At 47.4% G+C, this 25,942-nt stretch overlaps 1 protein-coding gene across 1 annotated transcript in view; it reads right to left on the bottom strand.

The window, feature by feature from the left end:
- The window catches only part of LOC137368640 (solute carrier family 22 member 4-like), a 211,657-nt gene that overhangs the window by 105,977 nt on the left and 79,738 nt on the right, over positions 1-25,942 (bottom strand). Inside the window, exon 3 of the mRNA XM_068028780.1 lies at positions 743-846. Coding sequence (XP_067884881.1) covers positions 743-846 — 104 coding nt within the window. The remainder of the gene's footprint in view (positions 1-742; positions 847-25,942) is intronic.

Genomic DNA, 25,942 nt, shown 5'->3' with positions numbered 1-25,942 from the left:
TACAAGGAGTTCTCAGTATGTATGATTAATGCTTAAACTGGGAAGTAAAGATATTGATTAGCTAAAAGCTTAGAGATTTTCTTTGCTTTTAGTCCAAAGTGATAAGGCTGTGGAAGAATAAGAGGACAAAAGTGAACCACCAAAGCAGATAGAAATGCCAATCAGGTCTGTTCAAATGTCTTTGGATGCCATGATCTCTGTGAAGATCGAAGCCGAGATTGAAACTAGGTCCAGAGGTCTGATTGACGAGTCACCACCCTAAAATGTTAACTCTGTTTCTCCCTCCACAGATGCTACCTTACCTGATGAGTATTTCAAGCATTTTCTGTTTTTATGCCAGAGATCAAAGGTTGCAGTCAGAGCCCAAGGTTGCAGCAGGACGTGGAGGTCAGAGGCTAAAATTACAACCAGATGCAGGAGGCAGAAATCTGAGTTAGGCATGCAGTGCCAAGTCAGGCCAAAGTATGTTTGATGGCACAAATGGAAGAAAATACACTTTGACCAGACACCAGACTGGTTCTACCAGCTTTCAGAAACCTCAGATGCCAGAATTTCACAAGTTGTCCTTTTGTTTCAGCAGCAAAGTAAAACAAGCTAAAAACTCCTAACAACAGGACCCTTTTTATGTGATCAAGTACAATCAATCAGCTGTATCTACATTCCCACGGGATTGACTCTCGTTACATTGACCTGCACTTGAAATGTTTTCTTTTTCAATTGAATACAAGGGTTGTAGGTGTACCTGTCTGAAATGTGTCCTGAGATGAACGCACCACTTGTCATCCCAAAATAAACCACTGACGTGGCCATGGGACCTTTCCAACCGTTCTCACAAACTAGATCCCACTGCAAGAAAGGCAAAATAAATAGTTACAATCATTCAAATACAGGTTCTCCTTTTGGAAAATAATCACTTCTATCTTCTAAAAATAAAATTATAATCGACTATAACATTTTTGTAAGTCTTATAAGGAGAGATTCGCAGCAGACTTTAATTCATTTTTGTTTCTGTTTAACAGCATTTCCCCAATTTTCCATCTTTTCACCTACAGCTCTTGGCAGCATGTAACTTTCTGGGCATCAGGAGCCCTCTGACACCTTAACCAAGTGGGCATTCTTCATAGAATCATAAAAAGTTGCAGCACACAAAATGGCTATTTATCTTCCTGCGGACAGATTTTTTTTATTCAAGAACCAGCTAGTCCCAATTTTGCGTTCAATTCACAGAATTTATGGACTCTGCTTCAATGGCAGTTTGAGGCAAATAGTTCCATATTCTGACCAAACAATTTTTTTTCTAACTGTCCCTTCAAATATTTTTGTAATTTTCTTTAATTTGAGCCCTCTTGTTAGCGTCTTATTGGTTAGTGGAAATAATTCCTCACTATGGCTGGAATTTTACATTGTGGCAGTGGCCCGCCCACTGGCGGAAAGGTTGTTGGGAGAGCCCGCCTCAGCCAGGCTGGGAAGCCATGCAGCAATTTTGCGTGGCCCAGGCCCTTAATTGGCCTCAGTTGGGACTTCCACCTCTCTGAGGCAGGAAGACCTGCCTCCAAGAGCTGCTGGCCAATCAGAGTGCTAGCAGCTCATCAGTCCCCAAAACACCACCAGGAGCAGTGGCCACTGCTGGGACTGCACCCAGCAAGAAGTGGCCAATGGATGGCATCCTTCAGGAAGGGAAGTGGGGCACAGGCTTTGCCGGGGAACAATCAGCGGGGCCCCGGTGAGGGATGGGGTGGGAGTCGGAGAGCAGTATTGATGGGGGGGGGGGGGGTGCAGTTTTAGCAGCGGTGGCCTATCCTGCTGGGGGGCCTTCCGTGGGGCATAGGGTGCCTGATCAGCAACCCCTCTGCACTCCGACTTCAGCTGCAAGGAGGACGCCAGTTATTACTGAGCGGCCGGCTTGGGTGCTGAAATACCCGTCTGCCGCTGGTAAAATACCAGCAGCAGTGGGAGGAGGCCCTTAAATGGCAATTAATTTGTCACTTAAGAGCCTCAATTGGCCTGGGGTGGACAGGCTGCTTGCCACCTGCCCCACCGCTGGTAAAATAGCAGTGAGGATAGGTAAGCAACAGGCATGGGGCCACCCCACCCCACCCTGTCTCCCATACTATTTTATGCCCCACTTCGCCTCCCAGCTCACTCTCGAGAGCAGGTATAAAATTCCGGCCTATAACAGTAATTTTACCCTCTCTGGATGTGGGAAACTCTGCGTTTATAGTCCATTTATGGTTGCTCTGAGCCAGTGGTAATGGACATTTTTCCTTGCACTGCTGTATTCCTTGTGGTGATGATAGCCCATAGACTGCATCTTGTTGTCCACCCGACAGCAGGTTCTGTGGTGGGGGGGTGCACTGGAGAATTGGAGCAGCAGCGACCACCAAAGAACTCGATGCCAGCATTGCCAGACCCAATCTTCCATGCATTGGGATAGGCTGATGATGCCCTTCCCGCCCAGAGATCAATTGAAGCCCTTAACTGGCCTATTAATGGCCACTTAAGGGCATCTTCGCGCTGCCGCTGGGATATTACCAGCGGCGGGTATGGGGCCTCTGCCTCCTGGAGAGGACGCCTTCGAAAATGAGGCGCCCTCCCTGCAGGATTGGGGTGGGGGTCCCTCCTCTATGGGCAATTTGTGGCCCACAGAGGACCCCCACGGAACCAATTCACCCTCTCCCCTGTACTGAACGGCCACCTACCCCACACACCCCCTCACCGGGGTCATCAGGTTACAAAGATGAATCAAGTTTAATAAGAAGTAAATTTAAACAGAAGTAATGGCAAACCATTATCAGATTATGACATTTACCAAAACAATAAATGTGTCAAAGTTCCAATAGATATTGGAAAGTAACGATTTTAGTTTGGACCAGGTATCTGTGATTGAAAGTTTTTGCATAAGATTGGATGTCGACTGGATGTCTACTAGCCTTGACCCACTAGCAACCTTGCAAAATAGAAATACAATAAAAAAAAATTCAGACTACTCCCTGGGTTAAATACTTCTACAGCTTCTTCAAATACTACCATGGGATCTTTAATATCCAATCAAACCAATGGGAACAGACAAGGGTGAATAACACCAAGAATAAATTAACTGGGCATTCATCCAGGCTGTCAATTGGCTTCCATAATTCCCTGTATAACAACTGTGATTTTAGAATGTAAATCGTTGTGTTTGAAGCACATTGAAATGTTATGAGAACTTGTTAACAATGTGATGTATAAATGACATTCGATCAATATAACAAAAAATGAAGTTTTTAATGCTCCAATGCAAGACAAATCTTCAACCTATCACAAGGCAGAATCATGTGCCACCGAATATAAATGAAATTTCCACAAACCTACAGACTAGAATGAAGATTAAGTGGTGATCAATTTTGTCTGGGAGCCACAAATATGGATCGCTGTCTGATTTCCTACACCCCACTCACTCATTCTGTATCAGTGCCAGAAGTCCTGCTGTCCAACAAATCTACCCTCATATCTCATTAAGACTGCGGTGAAAGAAAAGCCACATTGGCTGGAAACACCAGTTGCCAGTCTTTTATCCATCCTGCGATCGAGCATTGTTATATTGTTTTGCAGAGTGTAGAGAAATCCCATCTCTGACATCAAAGCGATCCAGTCTTGATAAGAATGGCTGGAATCCAGCCTTTACACAATCAGAGAAATATAGGTAGCTCATAAATTCTCAAGAAGACAATGACTGAAACATTTCCACAAAGGTTTGTGGGAGTTTAGCCAGATCTTCATGTTCATGACAGACACAGAAAATATTTTGGATAAATCCAAAAAGTGTGTACCAAATATCAATGTCAGAATCTTGCATATCCCTTCTCCCTACCGTTGAATTCCCTCCAAGATATACGGCTGAATTTTGTAGTCCCGCCACCGGGAGTGGCGGCGGGCGTGGACAATGGTGGCCATGCAGCATGGGAAACACGCAGCTGCGCCGCCATGATTACGTGGCGGGCGTCCACTTAACATATTGATGGTGCCGCCACCCCACTCCCCCAATCACATTGCAAGGTGGCATGGGTGACGATATTCACAGTGTCACCTGATGCAGGATCAGGTGTTGGTTCCATTTTTAAAAGGCTCCCAGCCCTGCAAACAAAATGCAGAGTTGCCCCCTACCCCGCCGTCCATAATATAATGCAGAGTTTCCCCTTCCCCCAATCCATAAACTAATGCAGAGTTGCCCACTTCCCCCAATCCATAAACTAATGCAGAGTCGCACTCTTCCCCCCAATCCATAAACTAATGCCGAGTTGTCCCCTTCCTCCCAATCCATAAACTAATGCAGAGTTGCCCCTTCCTCCCAATCCATAAACTAATGCAGAGATGCCCTCAACCTCCCAATCCATAAACTAATACTGAGTTGCCCTCTTCCCTCCAATCCATAAACTAAGGCAGAGTTGCCCTCAACCTCCCAATCCATAAACTAATACCGAGATGCCCTCTTCCCCCAATCCATAAATTAATGCCAAGTTCCCCGATTCCTCCCAAACCAAAAAATAATGCAGAGTTGCCCCCTTTCCCCGCAATACAGAAATTAATGCAGAGTTGCCCCCTTCCCCCCAATAAATCAATTAATGCCGAGTTGCCCTCTTCCCCACAATCCATAAACTAATGCAGAGTTGCCCTCTTCCCCCCAATCCATAAACTAATGCAGAGTTGCCCTCTTCCTCCCAATCCATAAATTAACGCCGAGTTGCCCTCTTCCTCCCAATCCATAAACTAATACCGAGTTGCCCTCTTCCCCCCAATCCATAAATTAATGCAGAGTTGCCCTCTTCCCTCCAATCCATAAACTAATGCCGAGTTGCCCTCTTCCTCCCAATCCATAAACTAACACCGAGTTGCCCTCTTCCTCCCAAACCAAAAAACAAAGCAGAGTTGCCCCCTTCCCCCATTCCACAAACTAATGCCGAGTTGCCCTCTTCCCTCCAATCCATAAACTAATGCCGAGTTGCCCTCTTCCCACCAATCCATAAACTAATGCCGAGTTGCCCCCTTCCTCCCAATCCAAAAACGAATACCAAGTTGCCCTCTTCCTCCCAATCCATAAAATAATGTAGAGTTGCCCCCTTCCCCCCAGTCCATAAATTAATACCGAGTTGCACTCTTCCTCCCAAACCATAAATTAATGCAGAGTTGCCCCCTTGCCCCCAATCCATAAATTAATGCAGAGTTGCCCTCTTCCCCCCAATCCATAAATTAATGCCGAGTTGTCCCCTTCCCCCCAATCCATAAATTAATACTGAGTTGCCTTCTTCCCCCCAATCCATAAATTAATGCCGTGTTGCCCCCTTCCTCCCAATCCATAAAATAATGCAGAGTTGCCCCCTTCCCCCCAATCCATAAATTAATGCCGAGTTGCCCCCTTCCTCCCAATCCATAAACTAATGCCGAGTTGCCCCCTTCCCTCCAATCCATAAACTAATGCCGAGTTGCCCCCTTCCCTCCAATCCATAAACCAATGCCGAGTTGCCCCCTTCCCGCCAATCCATAAATGAATGCCGAGTTGCACCCTTCCTCCCAATCCATAAACTAATGCCGAGTTGCCCCCTTCCCTCCAATCCATAAACTAATACCGAGTTGCCCTCTTCCCACCAATCCATAAGATAATGCAGAGTTGCCCCCTTCCACCCCATTCATAAACCAATGCAGAGATGCCCTCTTCCCGCCAATCCATAAATTAATACCGAGTTGCCCTCTTCCTCCCAAACCAAAAAATAATGCAGAGTTGCCCCCTTCCACCGATCCATAAACTAATGCCGAGTTGCCCCCTTCCACCAGATCCATAAACTAATGCAGAGACGCACTCTTCCCCCAATCCATAAATTAATGCCGTGTTGCCCCCTTCCTCCCAATCCATAAACCAATGCAGTGTTCCCCACTTCCTCCCAATCCATAAATTAATGCCAAGTTGCCCTCTTCCCCTCCAATCCATAAATTAATGCCGAGTTGCCCCCTTCCTCCCAATCCATAAAATAATGTAGAGTTGCCACCTTCCCCCAATCCATAAATTAATGATGAGTTGCCCCCTTCCTCCCAATCCATAAACTAATGCCGCGTTGCCCCCTTCCCACCAATCCATAAACTAATGCCGAGTTGCCCCCTTCCCTCCAATCCATAAACCAATGCCGAGTGGCCCCCTTCCCGCCAATCCATAAATGAATGCCGAGTTGCACCCTTCCTCCCAATCCATAAACTAATGCCGAGTTGCCCCCTTCCCTCCAACCCATAAACTAATACTGAGTTGCCCTCTTCCCACCAATCCATAAGCTAATGCAGAGTTGCCCCCTTCCTCCCCATTCATAAACCAATGCAGAGATGCCCTCTTCCCGCCAATCCATAAATTAATACCGAGGTGCCCTCTTCCTCCCAAACCAAAAAATAATGCAGAGTTGCCCCCTTCCACCGATCCATAAACTAATGCCGAGTTGCCCCCTTCCACCCGATCCATAAACTAATGCCGAGTTGCCCTCTTCCTCCCAATCCATAAACGAATGCCAAGTTGCCCTCTTCCCCCCAATCCATAAACTAATGCCGAGTTGCCCTCTTCCTCCCAAACCAAAAAATAATGCAGAGTTGCCCCCTTCCCCTCAATCCATAAACTAATACCGAGATGCCCGCTTCCTCCGAATCCATAAACTCATGCAGAGTTGCCCCCGTCCCACCAATTCATGAACTAATGCAGAGTTGCCCTCTGCCTCCCAATCCATAAACTAATGCCGAGTTGCCCTCTTCCTCCCAATGCATAAATTAATGCCGAGTTGCCCTCTTCCTCCCAATCCATAAACTAATGCAGAGTTGCCCCCTTCCCCCCAATTCATAAACTAATGCAGAGTCGTGCTCTTCCTCACAATCCATAAACTAATGCAGAGTTGCCCTCTCCCTCCCAATCCATAAACTAATGCAGAGTTGCCCCCTTCCCCCCAATCCATAAACTAATGCAGAGACGCACTCTTCCCCCAATCCATAAATTAATGCCGTGTTGCCCCCTTCCTCCGAATCCATTAACCAATGCAGAGTTGCCCCCTTCCTCCAAAGCCATAAATTAATGCCGAATTGCCCTCTTCCCCCCCCCCAATCCATAAACTAATGCCGAGGTGCCCCCTTCCTCCCAATCCATAATCTAATGCCGAGTTGCCCTCTTCCCCCCAATGCATAAACTAATGCCGAGTTGCCCTCTTCCCCCCAATCCATAAACTAATCCCGAGTTGCCCCCTTCCTCCCAATCCATAAACTAATGCCGAGTTGCCCTTTTCCTCACAATCCATAAACTAATGCCGAGTTGCCCTCCTCTTCCCAATCCATTAGCTAATACAGAGTTGCTCTCTTCCCCCCAGTCCATAAATTAATTCCAAGTTGCCCTCTTCCCCACAATCCATAAACTAATACCGAATTGCCCTTTTCCTCACAATCCATAAACTAATGCCGAGTTGCCCTCCTCTTCCCAATCCATAAACTAATACCGAGTTGCCCCCTTCCCACCAATCCAGAAATTAATGTCGAGTTGGCCTCTTCCTCCCAATCCATGAACTAATACCGAGTTGCCCTCTTCCCCCACAATCCTGAAATTGATGCAGAGTTGCCCACTTCCCCCCAATCCATAAAATAATGCTGAGCTGCCCCCTTCGCCCAAATGCATAAATTGATACCGAGTTGCCCTCTTCCTCCCAAACCAAAAAATAATGCAGAGTTGCCCCCGTCCCCCCAATCCATAAACTAATGCTGGGTTGCCCTCTTCCTCCCAAACCAAAAAATAATGCCGAGTTGCCCACTTTCTCCCAATCCATAAACTAATTCCGAGTTGCCCTCTTCCCCACAATCCATAAACTAATACCGAGTTGCCCTCTTCCTCCCAATCCATCAACCAATGCCGAGTTGCCCCCTTCCTCCCAAACCAAAAAATAATGCTGAGTTGCCCTCTTCCTCCCGAACCTCAAAATAATGCCGAGTTGCCCCCTTCCTCCCAAACCAAAAAATAATGCCGAGTTGCCCTCTTCCTCCCAAACCTCAAAATAATGCCGAGTTGCCCCCTTCCCCCCAATCCATAAATTAATGCCGAGTTGCCCTCTTCCCCTCAATCCATAAATTAATGCAGAATTGTCCTTTTCCTCCCAATCCATAAACTAATACCGAGTTGCCCCCTTCCTCCCAAACCAAAAAATAATGCTGAGTTGCCCTCTTCCTCCCAAACCTCAAAATAATGCCGAGTTGCCCCATTCCTCCCAAACCAAAAAATAATGCCGAGTTGCCCTCTTTCTCTCAAACCTCAAAATAATGCCGAGTTGCCCCCTTCCCCCCAATCCATACATTAATGCCGAGTTGCCCCCTTCGTCCCAATCCATAAACTAATGCATAGTTGCCCCCTTCCACCCAATCCATAAATTAATACTGAGTTGCCCTCTTCCCCCCAGTCCATAAACTAATACCGAGTTGCACTCTTCCTCCCAATCCATAAATTAATGTAGAGTTGCCCCCTTCGCCACAATCCATATATTAATTCAGAGTTGCCCCCTTCCCCCCAATCCATAAACTAATACCGAGTTGTCCTCTTCCTCCCAATCCATAAACTAATGCCGAGTTGACCTCTTCCTCCCAAACCAAAAAATAATGCAGACTTGCCCTCTTCCCCCCAATCCATAAACTAATGCAGAGTTGCCCTCTGCCCCCCAATCCATAAACTAATGCCGAGTTGCCCTCTTCCCCCCAATCCATAAACTAATGCAGAGTTGCCATCTTCCTCCCAATCCATAAATTAACGCCGAGTTGCCCTCTTCCTCCCAGTCCATATATTAACGCCGAGTTGCCCTCTTCCTCCCAATCCATAAATTAACGCCGAGTTGCCCTCTTCCTCCCAATCCATAAATTAGCGCCGAGTTGCCCTCTTCCTCCCTATCCATAAATTAACGTCGTGTTGCCCTCTTCCTCCCAGTCCATAAACTAATACCGAGTTGCCCTCTTCCCCCCAATCCATAAATTAATGCCGAGTTGCCCTCTTCCCCCCCAATCCATAAACTAACGCCGAGTTGCCCTCTTCCACCAATCCATAAACTAATGCCGTGTTGCCCCCTTCCTCCCAATCCATAAACTAATGCAGAGTCGTGCTCTTCCTCACAATCCATAAACTAATGCAGAGTTGCCCTCTCCCTCCCAATCCATAAACTAATGCAGAGTTGCCCCCTTCCCCCCAATCCATAAACTAATGCAGAGACGCACTCTTCCCCCAATCCATAAATTAATGCCGTGTTGCCCCCTTCCTCCCAATCCATAAACCAATGCAGTGTTCCCCACTTCCTCCCAATCCATAAATTAATGCCAAGTTGCCCTCTTCCCCCCCAATCCATAAACTAACGCCGAGTTGCCCTCTTCCCTCAATCCATAAACTAATGCCGTGTTGCCCCCTTCCTCCCAATCCATTAACCAATGCAGAGTTGCCCCCTTCCTCCAAAGCCATAAATTAATGCCGATTTGCCCTCTTCCCCCCCCAAGCCATAAACTAATGCCGAGGTGCCCCCTTCCTCCCAATCCATAATCTAATGCCGAGTTGCCCTCTTCCCTCCAATGCATAAACTAATGCCGAGTTGCCCTCTTCCCCCCAATCCATAAACTAATCCCGAGTTGCCCCCTTCCTCCCAATCCATAAACTAATACCGTGTTGCCCCCTTCCCACCAATCCAGAAATTAATGTCGAGTTGCCCCCGTCCCCCCAATCCATAAACTAATGCTGGGTTGCCCTCTTCCTCCCAAACCAAAAAATAATGCCGAGTTGCCCACTTTCTCCCAATCCATAAACTAATTCCGAGTTGCCCTCTTCCCCACAATCCATAAACTAATACCGAGTTGCCCTCTTCCTCCCAATCCATCAACCAATGCCGAGTTGCCCCCTTCCTCCCAAACCAAAAAATAATGCCGAGTTGCCCTCTTCCTCCCAAACCTCAAAATAATGCTGAGTTGCCCCCTTCCTCCCAAACCAAAAAATAATGCCGAGTTGCCCTCTTCCTCCCAAACCTCAAAATAATGCCGAGTTGCCCCCTTCCCCCCAATCCATAAATTAATGCCGAGTTGCCCTCTTCGCCCCAATCCATAAATTAATGCAGAATTGTCCTTTTCCTCCCAATCCATAAACTAATACCGAGTTGCCCCCTTCCTCCCAATCCATAAACTAATGCAGAGTTGCCCATTTCCCCCCAATCCATAAATTAATGCAGATTTGCCCCCTTGCCCCCAATCCATACATTAATGCCGAGTTGCCCCCTTCGTCCCAATCCATAAACTAATGCATAGTTGCCCCCTTCCACCCAATCCATAAATTAATACTGAGTTGCCCTCTTCCCCCCAGTCCATAAACTAATACCGAGTTGCACTCTTCCTCCCAATCCATAAATTCATGTAGAGTTGCCCCCTTCGCCACAATCCATATATTAATTCAGAGTTGCCCCCTTCCCCCCAATCCATAAATTAATGCAGAGTTGCCCCCTTGCCCCCAATCCATAAATTAATGCCGCGTTGCCCCCTTCGTCCCAATCCATAACCTAATGCAGAGTTGTCCTCTTCCTCCCAATCCATAAATTAATAGTGAGTTGCCCTCTTCCCCCCAGTCCATAAACTAATACCGAGTTGCACTCTTCCCCCCAATCCATAAATTAATGCCGAGTTGCCCCCTTCCTCCCAATCCATAAACTAATACTGAGTTGCCCTCTTCCCCCCAGTCCATAAACTAATACCGAGTTGCACTCTTCCCCCCAATCCATAAATTAATGCCGAGTTGCCCTCTTCCCCACAATCCATAAACTAATATCGAGTTGACCTCTTCCTCCCAAACCAAAAAATAATGCAGAGTTGCCCTCTTCCCCCCAATCCATAAACTAATGCAGAGTTGCCCTCTGCCCCCCAATCCATAAACTAATGCCGAGTTGCCCTCTTCCCCCCAATCCATAAACTAATGCAGAGTTGCCATCTTCCTCCCAATCCATAAATTAACGCCGAGTTGCCCTCTTCCTCCCAATCCATAAATTAACGCCGCGTTGCCCTCTTCCTCCCAATCCATAAATTAACGCCGAGTTGCCCTCTTCCTCCCAATCCATAAATTAGCGCCGAGTTGCCCTCTTCCTCCCAATCCATAAATTAACGCCGAGTTGCCCTCTTCCTCCCAATATATAAATTAATGCCGAGTTGCCCTCTTCCCCCCAATCCATAAACTAATACCGACTTGCCCCCTTCCTCCCAAACCATAAATTAATGCCGAGTTGCCCTCTTCCCCCCCAATCCATAAACTAATGCCGAGTTGCCCCCTTCCACCCGATCCATAAACTAATGCCGAGTTGCCCTCTTCCTCCCAAATCAAAAAATAATGCAGAGTTGCCCCCTTCCCCTCAATCCATAAACTAATACCGAGATGCCCGCTTCCTCCAAATCCATAAACTCATGCAGAGTTGCCCCCGTCCCACCAATTCATGAACTAATGCAGAGTTGCCCTCGGCCTCCCAATCCATAAACTAATGCCGAGTTGCCCTCTTCCTCCCAATGCATAAATTAATGCCGAGTTGCCCTCTTCCTCCCAATCCATAAACTAATGCAGAGTTGCCCCCTTCCCCCCAATTCATAAACTAATGCAGAGACGCACTCTTCCCCCAATCCATAAATTAATGCCGTGTTGCCCCCTTCCTCCCAATCCATTAACCAATGCAGAGTTGCCCCCTTCCTCCAAAGCCATAAATTAATGCCGAATTGCCCTCTTCCCCACAATCCATAAACTAATGCCGAGGTGCCCCCTTCCTCCCAATCCATAATCTAATGCCGAGTTGCCCTCTTCCCCCCAATCCATAAACTAATCCCGAGTTGCCCCCTTCCTCCCAATCCATAAACTAATGCCGAGTTGCCCCCTTCCTCCCAATCCATAAACTAATACCGAGTTGCCCTCTTCCTCCCAATCCATTAGCTAATACAGAGTTGCCCTCTTCCCCCCAGTCCATAAATTAATTCCAAGTTGCCCTCTTCCTCACAATCCATAAACTAATACCGAATTGCCCTTTTCCTCACAATCCATAAACTAATGCCGAGTTGCCCTCCTCTTCCCAATCCATAAACTAATACCGAGTTGCCCCCTTCCCACCAATCCAGAAATTAATGTCGAGTTGGCCTCTTCCTCCCAATCCATGAACTAATACCGAGTTGCCCTCTTCCCCCACAATCCTGAAATTGATGCAGAGTTGCCCACTTCCCCCCAATCCATAAAATAATGCTGAGCTGCCCCCTTCGCCCAAATGCATAAATTGATACCGAGTTGCCCTCTTCCTCCCAAACCAAAAAATAATGCAGAGTTGCCCCCGTCCCCCCAATCCATAAACTAATGCTGGGTTGCCCTCTTCCTCCCAAACCAAAAAATAATGCCGAGTTGCCCACTTTCTCCCAATCCATAAACTAATTCCGAGTTGCCCTCTTCCCCACAATCCATAAACTAATACCGAGTTGCCCTCTTCCTCCCAATCCATCAACCAATGCCGAGTTGCCCCCTTCCTCCCAAACCAAAAAATAATGCTGAGTTGCCCTCTTCCTCCCAAACCTCAAAATAATGCCGAGTTGCCCCCTTCCTCCCAAACCAAAAAATAATGCCGAGTTGCCCTCTTCCTCCCAAACCTCAAAATAATGCCGAGTTGCCCCCTTCCCCCCAATCCATACATTAATGCCGAGTTGCCCCCTTCGTCCCAATCCATAAACTAATGCATAGTTGCCCCCTTCCACCCAATCCATAAATTAATACTGAGTTGCCCTCTTCCCCCCAGTCCATAAACTAATACCGAGTTGCACTCTTCCTCCCAATCCATAAATTAATGTAGAGTTGCCCCCTTCGCCACAATCCATATATTAATTCAGAGTTGCCCCCTTCCCCCCAATCCATAAACTAATACCGAGTTGTCCTCTTCCTCCAAATCCATAAACTAATGCCGAGTTGCCCCCTTCCTCCCAATCCATAAACTAATGCAGAGTTGCCCCCTTCCCACCAATCCATAAATTAATGCAGAGTTGCCCCCTTGCCCCCAATCCATAAATTAATGCCGCGTTGCCCCCTTCGTCCCAATCCATAACCTAATGCATAGTTGCCCCCTTCCACCCAATCCATAAATTAATACTGAGTTGCCCTCTTCCCCCCAGTCCATAAACTAATACCGAGTTGCACTCTTCCCCCCAATCCATAAATTAATGCCGAGTTGCCCCCTTCCCCCCAATCCATAAACTAATGCAGAGTTGTCCTCTTCCTCCCAATCCAAAAATTAATACTGAGTTGCCCTCTTCCCCCCAGTCCATAAACTAATACCGAGTTGCACTCTTCCCCCCAATCCATAAATTAATGCCGAGTTGCCCCCTTCCTCCCAATCCATAAACTAATACTGAGTTGCCCTCTTCCCCCCAGTCCATAAACTAATACCGAGTTGCACTCTTCCCCCAATCCATAAATTAATGCCGAGTTGCCCCCTTCCTCCCAATCCATAAACTAATGCAGAGTTGTCCCCTTCCACCCAATCCATAAACTAATGAAGAGTTGCCCCCTTCCCCCCAATCCATAAATTAATGCAGAGTTGCCCCTTCCCCTCAATCCATAAACTAATACCGAGATGCCCCCTTCCCCCCAATACATAAATTAATGCCGAGTTGCCCTCTTCCCCACAATCCATAAACTCATATCGAGTTGACCTCTTCCTCCCAAACCAAAAAATAATGCAGACTTGCCCTCTTCCCCCCAATCCATAAACTAATGCAGAGTTGCCCTCTGCCCCCCAATCCATAAACTAATGCCGAGTTGCCCTCTTCCCCCCAATCCATAAACTAATGCAGAGTTGCCATCTTCCTCCCAATCCATAAATTAACGCCGAGTTGCCCTCTTCCTCCCAGTCCATAAATTAACGCCGAGTTGCCCTCTTCCTCCCAATCCATAAATTAACGCCGAGTTGCCCTCTTCCTCCCAATCCATAAATTAGCGCCGAGTTGCCCTCTTCCTCCCTATCCATAAATTAACGTCGTGTTGCCCTCTTCCTCCCAGTCCATAAACTAATACCGAGTTGCCCTCTTCCCCCCAATCCATAAATTAATGCCGAGTTGCCCTCTTCCCCCCCAATCCATAAACTAACGCCGAGTTGCCCTCTTCCCCCAATCCATAAACTGATGCCGTGTTGCCCCCTTCCTCCCAATCCATAAACTAATGCAGAGTCGTGCTCTTCCTCACAATCCATAAACTAATGCAGAGTTGCCCTCTCCCTCCCAATCCATAAACTAATGCAGAGTTGCCCCCTTCCCCCCAGTCCATAAACTAATGCAAAGACGCACTCTTACCCCAATCCATAAATTAATGCCGTGTTGCCCCCTTCCTCCCAATCCATAAACCAATGCAGTGTTCCCCACTTCCTCCCAATCCATAAATTAATGCCAAGTTGCCCTCTTCCCCCCCAATCCATAAACTAACGCCGAGTTGCCCTCTTCCCTCAATCCATAAACTAATACCGTGTTGCCCCCTTCCTCCCAATCCATTAACCAATGCAGAGTTGCCCCCTTCCTCCAAAGCCATAAATTAATGCCGATTTGCCCTCTTCCCCCCCCCAATCCATAAACTAATGCCGAGGTGCCCCCTTCCTCCCAATCCATAATCTAATGCCGAGTTGCCCTCTTCCCTCCAATGCATAAACTAATGCCGAGTTGCCCTCTTCCCCCCAATCCATAAACTAATCCCGAGTTGCCCCCTTCCTCCCAATCCATAAACTAATGCCGAATTGCCCCCTTCCTCCCAATCCATAAACTAATACCGAGTTGCCCTCTTCCTCCCAATCCATTAGCTAATACAGAGTTGCCCTCTTCCCCCAGTCCATAAATTAATTCCAAGTTGCCCTCTTCCCCACAATCCATAAACTAATACCGAATTGCCCTTTTCCTCAAAATCCATAAACTAATGCCGAGTTGCCCTCTTCTTCCCAATCCATAAACTAATACCGTGTTGCCCCCTTCCCACCAATCCAGAAATTAATGTCGAGTTGCCCCGGTCCCCCCAATCCATAAACTAATGCTGGGTTGCCCTCTTCCTCCCAAACCAAAAAATAATGCCGAGTTGCCCACTTTCTCCCAATCCATAAACTAATTCCGAGTTGCCCTCTTCCCCACAATCCATAAACTAATACCGAGTTGCCCTCTTCCTCCCAATCCATAAACTAATGCTGGGTTGCCCCCTTCCTCCCAATCCATAAACTAATGCAGAGTTGCCCCATTTCCCCCCAATCCATAAATTAATGCAGATTTGCCCCCTTGCCCCCAATCCATACATTAATGCCGAGTTGCCCCCTTCATCCCAATCCATAAACTAATGCATAGCTGCCCCCTTCCACCCAATCCATAAATTAATACTGAGTTGCCCTCTTCCCCCCAGTCCATAAACTAATACCGAGTTGCACTCTTCCTCCCAATCCATAAATTCATGTAGAGTTGCCCCCTTCGCCACATTCCATATATTAATTCAGAGTTGCCCCCTTCCCCCCAATCCATAAACTAATACCGAGTTGTCCTCTTCCTCCCAATCCATAAACTAATGCCGAGTTGCCCCCTTTCTCCCAATCCATAAACTAATACCGAGTTGCACTCTTCCCCCCAATCCATAAATTAATGCCAAGTTGCCCCCTTCCCCCCAATCCATAAACTAATGCAGAGTTGTCCTCTTCCTCCCAATCCATAAATTAATACTGAGTTGCCCTCTTCCCCCCAGTCCATAAACTAATACCGAGTTGCACTCTTCCCCCCAATCCATAAATTAATGCCGAGTTGCCCCCTTCCTCCCAATCCATAAACTAATACTGAGTTGCCCTCTTCCCCCCAGTCCATAAACTAATACCGAGTTGCAGTCTTCCCCCCAATCCATAAATTAATGCCGAGTTGCCCTCTTCCCCACAATCCATAAACTAATATCGACTTGACCTCTTCCTCCCAAACCAAAAAATAATGCAGAGTTGCCCTCTTCCCCCCAATCCATAAACTAATGCAGAGTTGCCCTCTGCCCCCCAATCCATAAACTAATGCCGAGTTGCCCTCTTCCCCCCAATCCATAAACTAATGCAGAGTTGCCATCTTCTTCCCAATCCATAAATTAACGCCGATTTGCCCTCTTCCTCCCAATCCATAAATTAACGCCGCGTTGCCCTCTTCCTCCCAATCCATAAATTAACGCCGAGTTGCCCTCTTCCTCCCAATCCATAAATTAGCGCCGAGTTGCCCTCTTCCTCCCAATCCATAAATTAACGCCGAGTTGCCCTCGTCCTCCCAATCCATAAATTAATGCCGAGTTGCCCTCTTCCCCCCAATCCATAAACTAATACCGACTTGCCCCCTTCCTCCCAAACCATAAATCAATGCCGAGTTGCCCTCTTCCCCCCCAATACATAAACTAATGCCGAGTTGCCCTCTTCCCCCAATCCATAAACTAATCCCGAGTTGCCCCCTTCCTCCCAATCCATAAACTAATGCCGAGTTGCCCCCTTCCTGCCAATCCATAAACTAATACCGAGTTGCCCTCTTCCTCCCAATCCATAAACTAATACCGAGTTGCCCTTTTCCTCCCAATCCATTAGCTAATACAGAGTTGCCCTCTTCCCCCCAATGCATAAACTAATGCCGAGTTGCCCTCTTCCCCCCAGTCCATAAATTAATTCCAAGTTGCCCTCTTCCCCACAATCCATAAACTAATACCGAATTGCCCTTTTCCTCACAATCCATAAGCTAATGCCGAGTTGCCCTCTTCTTCCCAATCCATAAACTAATACCGAGTTGCCCTCTTCCCCCCAATCCATAAACTAACGCCGAGTTGCCCTCTTCCCCCAATCCATAAACTAATGCCGTGTTGCCCCCTTCCTCCCAATCCATTAACCAATGCAGAGTTGCCCCCTTCCTCCAAAGCCATAAATTAATGCCGAATTGCCCTCTTCCCCCTCCAATCCATAAACTAATGCCGAAGTGCCCCCTTCCTCCCAATCCATAATCTAATGCCGAGTTGCCCTCTTCCCCCCAATGCATAAACTAATGCCGAGTTGCCCTCTTCCCCCAATCCATAAATTAATCCCGAGTTGCCCCCTTCCTCCCAATCCATAAACTAATGCCGAGTTGCCCCCTTCCTCCCAATCCATAAACTAATACCGAGTTGCCCTCTTCCTCCCAATCCATAAACTAATGCAGAGTTGCCCTTTTCCTCCCAATCCATTAGCTAATACAGAGTTGCCCTCTTCCCCCCAGTCCATAAATTAATTCCAAGTTGCCCTCTTCCCCACAATCCATAAACTAATACCGAATTGCCCTTTTCCTCACAATCCATAAACTAATACCGAATTGCCCTTTTCCTCACAATCCATAAACTAATGCCGAGTTGCCCTCTTCTTCCCAATCCATAAACTAATACCGTGTTGCCCCCTTCCCACCAATCCAGAAATTAATGTCGAGTTGGCCTCTTCCTCCCAATCCATGAACTAATACCGAGTTGCCCTCTTCCCCCCCAATCCTGAAATTGATGCAGAGTTGCCCACTTCCCCACAATCCATAAAATAATGCTGAGCTGCCCCCTTCGCCCAAATGCATAAATTGATACCGAGTTGCCCTCTTCCTCCCAAACCAAAAAATAATGCAGAGTTGCCCCCGTCCCCCCAATCCATAAACTAATGCTGGGTTGCCCTCTTCCTCCCAAACCAAAAAATAATGCCGAGTTGCCCTCTTCCACCCAATCCATAAACTAATGCAGAGTTGCCCTCTTCCTCCCAATCCATAAACTAATACCGAGTTGCCCTCTTCCTCCCAATCCATAAACTAATTCCGAGTTGCCCTCTTCCCCACAATCCATAAACTAATACCGAGTTGCCCTCTTCCTCCCAATCCATCAACCAATGCCGAGTTGCCCCCTTCCTCCCAAACCAAAAAATAATGCCGAGTTGCCCTCTTCCTCCCAAACCTCAAAATAATGCCGAGTTGCCCCCTTCCCCCCAATCCATAAATTAATGCCGAGTTGCCCTCTTCCCCCCAATCCATAAACTAATGCCGAGTTGCCCTCTTCCCCCCAATCCATAAATTAATGCAGAATTGTCCTTTTCCTCCCAATCCATAAACTAATACCGAATTGCCCCCTTCCTCCCAATCCATAAACTAATGCAGAGTTGCCCCATTTCCCCCCAATCCATAAATTAATGCAGATTTGCCCCCTTGCCCCCAATCCATACATTAATGCCGAGTTGCCCCCTTCCCCCAATCCATAAACTAATGCAGAGTTGTCCTCTTCCTCCCAATCCATAAATTAATACTGAGTTGCCCTCTTCCCCCCAGTCCATAAACTAATACCGAGTTGAACTCTTCCCCCCAATCCATAAATTAATGCCGAGTTGCCCCCTTCCTCCCAATCCATAAACTAATGCAGAGTTGCCCCCTTCCCCCCAATCCATAAATTAATGCAGAGTTGTCCCCTTCCCCTCAATCCATAAACTAATACCGAGATGCCCCCTTCCCCCCAATACATAAATTAATGCCGAGTTGCCCTCTTCCCCACAATCCATAAACTAATATCGAGTTGAGCTCTTACTCCCAAACCAAAAAATAATGCAGAGTTGCCCTCTTCCCCCCAATCCATAAACTAATGCAGAGTTTCCCTCTGCCCCCCAATCCATAAACTAATGCCGAGTTGCCCTCTTCCCCCCAATCCATAAACTAATGCCGAGTTGCCCCCTTCCTGCCAATCCATAAACTAATACCGAGTTGCCCTCTTCCTCCCAATCCATAAACTAATACCGAGTTGCCCTTTTCCTCCCAATCCATTAGCTAATACAGAGTTGCCCTCTTCCCCCCAATGCATAAACTAATGCCGAGTTGCCCTCTTCCCCCCAGTCCATAAATTAATTCCAAGTTGCCCTCTTCCCCACAATCCATAAACTAATACCGAATTGCCCTTTTCCTCACAATCCATAAGCTAATGCCGAGTTGCCCTCTTCTTCCCAATCCATAAACTAATACCGAGTTGCCCTCTTCCCCCCAATCCATAAACTAACGCCGAGTTGCCCTCTTCCCCCAATCCATAAACTAATGCCGTGTTGCCCCCTTCCTCCCAATCCATTAACCAATGCAGAGTTGCCCCCTTCCTCCAAAGCCATAAATTAATGCCGAATTGCCCTCTTCCCCCTCCAATCCATAAACTAATGCCGAAGTGCCCCCTTCCTCCCAATCCATAATCTAATGCCGAGTTGCCCTCTTCCCCCCAATGCATAAACTAATGCCGAGTTGCCCTCTTCCCCCAATCCATAAATTAATCCCGAGTTGCCCCCTTCCTCCCAATCCATAAACTAATGCCGAGTTGCCCCCTTCCTCCCAATCCATAAACTAATACCGAGTTGCCCTCTTCCTCCCAATCCATAAACTAATGCAGAGTTGCCCTTTTCCTCCCAATCCATTAGCTAATACAGAGTTGCCCTCTTCCCCCCAGTCCATAAATTAATTCCAAGTTGCCCTCTTCCCCACAATCCATAAACTAATACCGAATTGCCCTTTTCCTCACAATCCATAAACTAATACCGAATTGCCCTTTTCCTCACAATCCATAAACTAATGCCGAGTTGCCCTCTTCTTCCCAATCCATAAACTAATACCGTGTTGCCCCCTTCCCACCAATCCAGAAATTAATGTCGAGTTGGCCTCTTCCTCCCAATCCATGAACTAATACCGAGTTGCCCTCTTCCCCCCCAATCCTGAAATTGATGCAGAGTTGCCCACTTCCCCACAATCCATAAAATAATGCTGAGCTGCCCCCTTCGCCCAAATGCATAAATTGATACCGAGTTGCCCTCTTCCTCCCAAACCAAAAAATAATGCAGAGTTGCCCCCGTCCCCCCAATCCATAAACTAATGCTGGGTTGCCCTCTTCCTCCCAATCCATAAACTAATGCAGAGTTGCCCTCTTCCTCCCAATCCATAAACTAATACCGAGTTGCCCTCTTCCTCCCAATCCATAAACTAATTCCGAGTTGCCCTCTTCCCCACAATCCATAAACTAATACCGAGTTGCCCTCTTCCTCCCAATCCATCAACCAATGCCGAGTTGCCCCCTTCCTCCCAAACCAAAAAATAATGCCGAGTTGCCCTCTTCCTCCCAAACCTCAAAATAATGCCGAGTTGCCCCCTTCCCCCCAATCCATAAATTAATGCCGAGTTGCCCTCTTCCCCCCAATCCATAAACTAATGCCGAGTTGCCCTCTTCCCCCCAATCCATAAATTAATGCAGAATTGTCCTTTTCCTCCCAATCCATAAACTAATACCGAATTGCCCCCTTCCTCCCAATCCATAAACTAATGCAGAGTTGCCCCATTTCCCCCCAATCCATAAATTAATGCAGATTTGCCCCCTTGCCCCCAATCCATACATTAATGCCGAGTTGCCCCCTTCCCCCAATCCATAAACTAATGCAGAGTTGTCCTCTTCCTCCCAATCCATAAATTAATACTGAGTTGCCCTCTTCCCCCCAGTCCATAAACTAATACCGAGTTGAACTCTTCCCCCCAATCCATAAATTAATGCCGAGTTGCCCCCTTCCTCCCAATCCATAAACTAATGCAGAGTTGCCCCCTTCCCCCCAATCCATAAATTAATGCAGAGTTGTCCCCTTCCCCTCAATCCATAAACTAATACCGAGATGCCCCCTTCCCCCCAATACATAAATTAATGCCGAGTTGCCCTCTTCCCCACAATCCATAAACTAATATCGAGTTGAGCTCTTACTCCCAAACCAAAAAATAATGCAGAGTTGCCCTCTTCCCCCCAATCCATAAACTAATGCAGAGTTTCCCTCTGCCCCCCAATCCATAAACTAATGCCGAGTTGCCCTCTTCCCCCCAATCCATAAACTAATGCAGAGTTGCCATCTTCCTCCCAATCCATAAATTAATGCCGAGTTGCCCTCTTCCCCCCCAATCCATAAACTAACGCCGAGTTGCCCTCTTCCCCCAATCCATAAACTAACGCCGAGTTGCCCTCTTCCCCCAATCCATAAACTAATGCCGTGTTGCCCCCTTCCTCCCAATCCATTAACCAATGCAGAGTTGCCCCCTTCCTCCAAAGCCATAAATTAATGCCGAATTGCCCTCTTCCCCCTCCAATCCATAAACTAATGCCGAAGTGCCCCCTTCCTCCCAATCCATAATCTAATGCTGAGTTGCCCTCTTCCCCCCAATGCATAAACTAATGCCGAGTTGCCCTCTTCCCTCAATCCATAAATTAATCCCGAGTTGCCCCCTTCCTCCCAATCCATAAACTAATGCCGAGTTGCCCTCTTCCTCCCAAACCAAAAAATAATGCCGAGTTGCCCTCTTCCTCCCAAACCTCAAAATGATGCCGAGTTGCCCCCTTCCCCCCAATCCATAAATTAATGCCGAGTTGCCCTCTTCCCCCCAATCCATAAACTAATGCCGAGTTGTCCTCTTCCCCCCAATCCATAAATTAATGCAGAATTGTCCTTTTCCTCCCAATCCATAAACTAATACCGAGTTGCCCCCTTCCTCCCAATCCATAAACTAATGCAGAGTTGCCCCATTTCCCCCCAATCCATAAATTAATGCAGATTTGCCCCCTTGCCCCCAATCCATACATTAATGCCGAGTTGCCCCCTTCCCCCCAATCCATAAACTAATGCAGAGTTGTCCTCTTCCTCCCAATCCATAAATTAATACTGAGTTGCCCTCTTCCCCCCAGTCCATAAACTAATACCGAGTTGCACTCTTCCCCCCAATCCATAAATTAATGCCGAGTTGCCCCCTTCCTCCCAATCCATAAACTAACACTGAGTTGCCCTCTTCCTCCCAATCCATAAACTAATGCAGAGTTGCCCCCTTCCCCCCAATCCATAAATTAATGCAGAGTTGTCCCCTTCCCCTCAATCCATAAACTAATACCGAGATGCCCCCTTCCCCCCAATACATAAATTAATGCCGAGTTGCCCTCTTCCCCACAATCCATAAACTAATATCGAGTTGAGCTCTTACTCCCAAACCAAAAAATAATGCAGAGTTGCCCTCTTCCCCCCAATCCATAAACTAATGCAGAGTTTCCCTCTGCCCCCCAATCCACAAACTAATGCCGAGTTGCCCTCTTCCCCCCAATCCATAAACTAATGCAGAGTTGCCATCTTCCTCCCAATCCATAAATTAACGCCGAGTTGCCCTCTTCCTCCCAATCCATAAATTAACGCCGAGTTGCCCTCTTCCTCCCAATCCATAAATTAACCCCGAGTTGCCCTCTTCCTCCCAATCCATAAATTAGCGCCGAGTTGCCCTCATGCTCGCAATCCATAAATTGACGCCGAGTTGCCCTCTTCCTCCCAATCCATAAAATAATCCCGAGTTGCCCTCTTCCCCCCAATCCATAAATTAATGCCGAGTTGCCCTCTTCCCCCCAATCCATAAACTAATACCGAGTTGCCCCCTTCCTCCCAAACCATAAATTAATGCCGAGTTGCCCTCTTCCCCCCAATCCATAAACTAATACCGAGTTGCCCTCTTCCCCCAATCCATAAATTAATGCCGAGTTCCCCGATTCCTCCCAAACCAAAAAATAATGCAGAGTTGCCCCCTTCCCCCCCAATACAGAAATTAATGCAGAGTTGCCCTCTTCCCCACAATCCATAAACTAATGCAGAGTTGCCCACTTCCCCAATACATAAATTAATGCAGAGTTGCCCCCTTCCCCCCAATACATAAATTAATCCCGAGTTGACTTCTTCCTCCCAAACCAAAAAATAATGCCGAGTTGCCCTCTTCCCCCCAATCCATAAACTAATGCAGAGTTGCCCTCTTCCTCCCAATCCATAAACTAATACCGAGTTGCCCCCTTCCTCCCAAACCATAAATCAATGCCGAGTTGCCCTCTTCCCCCCCAGTACATAAACTAATGCCGAGTTGCCCTCTTCCCCCAATCCATAAACTAATCCCGAGTTGCCCCCTTCCTCCCAATCCATAAACTAATGCCGAGTTGCCCCCTTCCTGCCAATCCATAAACTAATACCGAGTTGCCCTCTTCCTCCCAATCCATAAACTAATACCGAGTTGCCCTTTTCCTCCCAATCCATTAGCTAATACAGAGTTGCCCTCTTCCCCCCAATGCATAAACTAATGCCGAGTTGCCCTCTTCCCCCCAGTCCATAAATTAATTCCAAGTTGCCCTCTTCCCCACAATCCATAAACTAATACCGAATTGCCCTTTTCCTCACAATCCATAAGCTAATGCCGAGTTGCCCTCTTCTTCCCAATCCATAAACTAATACCGAGTTGCCCTCTTCCCCCCAATCCATAAACTAACGCCGAGTTGCCCTCTTCCCCCAATCCATAAACTAATGCCGTGTTGCCCCCTTCCTCCCAATCCATTAACCAATGCAGAGTTGCCCCCTTCCTCCAAAGCCATAAATTAATGCCGAATTGCCCTCTTCCCCCTCCAATCCATAAACTAATGCCGAAGTGCCCCCTTCCTCCCAATCCATAATCTAATGCTGAGTTGCCCTCTTCCCCCCAATGCATAAACTAATGCCGAGTTGCCCTCTTCCCCCAATCCATAAATTAATCCCGAGTTGCCCCCTTCCTCCCAATCCATAAACTAATGCCGAGTTGCCCCCTTCCTCCCAATCCATAAACTAATACCGAGTTGCCCTCTTCCTCCCAATCCATAAACTAATGCAGAGTTGCCCTTTTCCTCCCAATCCATTAGCTAATACAGAGTTGCCCTCTTCCCCCAGTCCATAAATTAATTCCAAGTTGCCCTCTTCCCCACAATCCATAAACTAATACCGAATTGCCCTTTTCCTCACAATCCATAAACTAATACCGAATTGCCCTTTTCCTCACAATCCATAAACTAATGCCGAGTTGCCCTCTTCTTCCCAATCCATAAACTAATACCGTGTTGCCCCCTTCCCACCAATCCAGAAATTAATGTCGAGTTGGCCTCTTCCTCCCAATCCATGAACTAATACCGAGTTGCCCTCTTCCCCCCCAATCCTGAAATTGATGCAGAGTTGCCCACTTCCCCACAATCCATAAAATAATGCTGAGCTGCCCCCTTCGCCCAAATGCATAAATTGATACCGAGTTGCCCTCTTCCTCCCAAACCAAAAAATAATGCAGAGTTGCCCCCGTCCCCCCAATCCATAAACTAATGCTGGGTTGCCCTCTTCCTCCCAAACCAAAAAATAATGCCGAGTTGCCCTCTTCCTCCCAAACCAAAAAATAATGCAGAGTTGCCCTCTTCCACCCAATCCATAAAGTAATGCAGAGTTGCCCTCTTCCTCCCAATCCATAAACTAATACCGAGTTGCCCTCTTCCTCCCAATCCATAAACTAATTCCGAGTTGCCCTCTTCCCCACAATCCATCAACCAATGCCGAGTTGCCCCCTTCCTCCCAAACCAAAAAATAATGCCGAGTTGCCCTCTTCCTCCCAAACCTCAAAATAATGCCGAGTTGCCCCCTTCCCCCCAATCCATAAATTAATGCCGAGTTGCCCTCTTCCCCCCAATCCATAAACTAATGCCGAGTTGCCCTCTGCCCCCCAATCCATAAATTAATGCAGAATTGTCCTTTTCCTCCCAATCCATAAACTAATACCGAATTGCCCCCTTCCTCCCAATCCATAAACTAATGCAGAGTTGCCCCATTTCCCCCCAATCCATAAATTAATGCAGATTTGCCCCCTTGCCCCCAATCCATACATTAATGCCGAGTTGCCCCTTCCCCCCAATCCATAAACTAATGCAGAGTTGTCCTCTTCCTCCCAATCCATAAATTAATACTGAGTTGCCCTCTTCCCCCCCAGTCCATAAACTAATACCGAGTTGAACTCTTCCCCCCAATCCATAAATTAATGCCGAGTTGCCCCCTTCCTCCCAATCCATAAACTAATGCAGAGTTGCCCCCTTCCCCCCAATCCATAAATTAATGCAGAGTTGTCCCCTTCCCCTCAATCCATAAACTAATACCGAGATGCCCCCTTCCCCCCAATACATAAATTAATGCCGAGTTGCCCTCTTCCCCACAATCCATAAACTAATATCGAGTTGAGCTCTTACTCCCAAACCAAAAAATAATGCAGAGTTGCCCTCTTCCCCCCAATCCATAAACTAATGCAGAGTTTCCCTCTGCCCCCCAATCCATAAACTAATGCCGAGTTGCCCTCTTCCCCCCAATCCATAAACTAATGCAGAGTTGCCATCTTCCTCCCAATCCATAAATTAATGCCGAGTTGCCCTCTTCCCCCCCAATCCATAAACTAACGCCGAGTTGCCCTCTTCCCCCAATCCATAAACTAACGCCGAGTTGCCCTCTTCCCCCAATCCATAAACTAATCCCGAGTTGCCCCCTTCCTCCCAATCCATAAACTAATGCCGAGTTGCCCCCTTCCTGCCAATCCATAAACTAATACGAGTTGCCCTCTTCCTCCCAATCCATAAACTAATACCGAGTTGCCCTTTTCCTCCCAATCCATTAGCTAATACAGAGTTGCCCTCTTCCCCCCAATGCATAAACTAATGCCGAGTTGCCCTCTTCCCCCCAGTCCATAAATTAATTCCAAGTTGCCCTCTTCCCCACAATCCATAAACTAATACCGAATTGCCCTTTTCCTCACAATCCATAAGCTAATGCCGAGTTGCCCTCTTCTTCCCAATCCATAAACTAATACCGAGTTGCCCTCTTCCCCCCAATCCATAAACTAACGCCGAGTTGCCCTCTTCCCCCAATCCATAAACTAATGCCGTGTTGCCCCCTTCCTCCCAATCCATTAACCAATGCAGAGTTGCCCCCTTCCTCCAAAGCCATAAATTAATGCCGAATTGCCCTCTTCCCCCTCCAATCCATAAACTAATGCCGAAGTGCCCCCTTCCTCCCAA

The sequence above is a fragment of the Heterodontus francisci genome, chromosome 4 (assembly GCF_036365525.1).
Source record: "Heterodontus francisci isolate sHetFra1 chromosome 4, sHetFra1.hap1, whole genome shotgun sequence".
NCBI lineage: Eukaryota > Metazoa > Chordata > Chondrichthyes > Heterodontiformes > Heterodontidae > Heterodontus > Heterodontus francisci.
The sequence above is the reverse complement of the archived record's forward strand: the minus strand, read 5'-3'. Positions and strand labels throughout refer to the sequence as shown.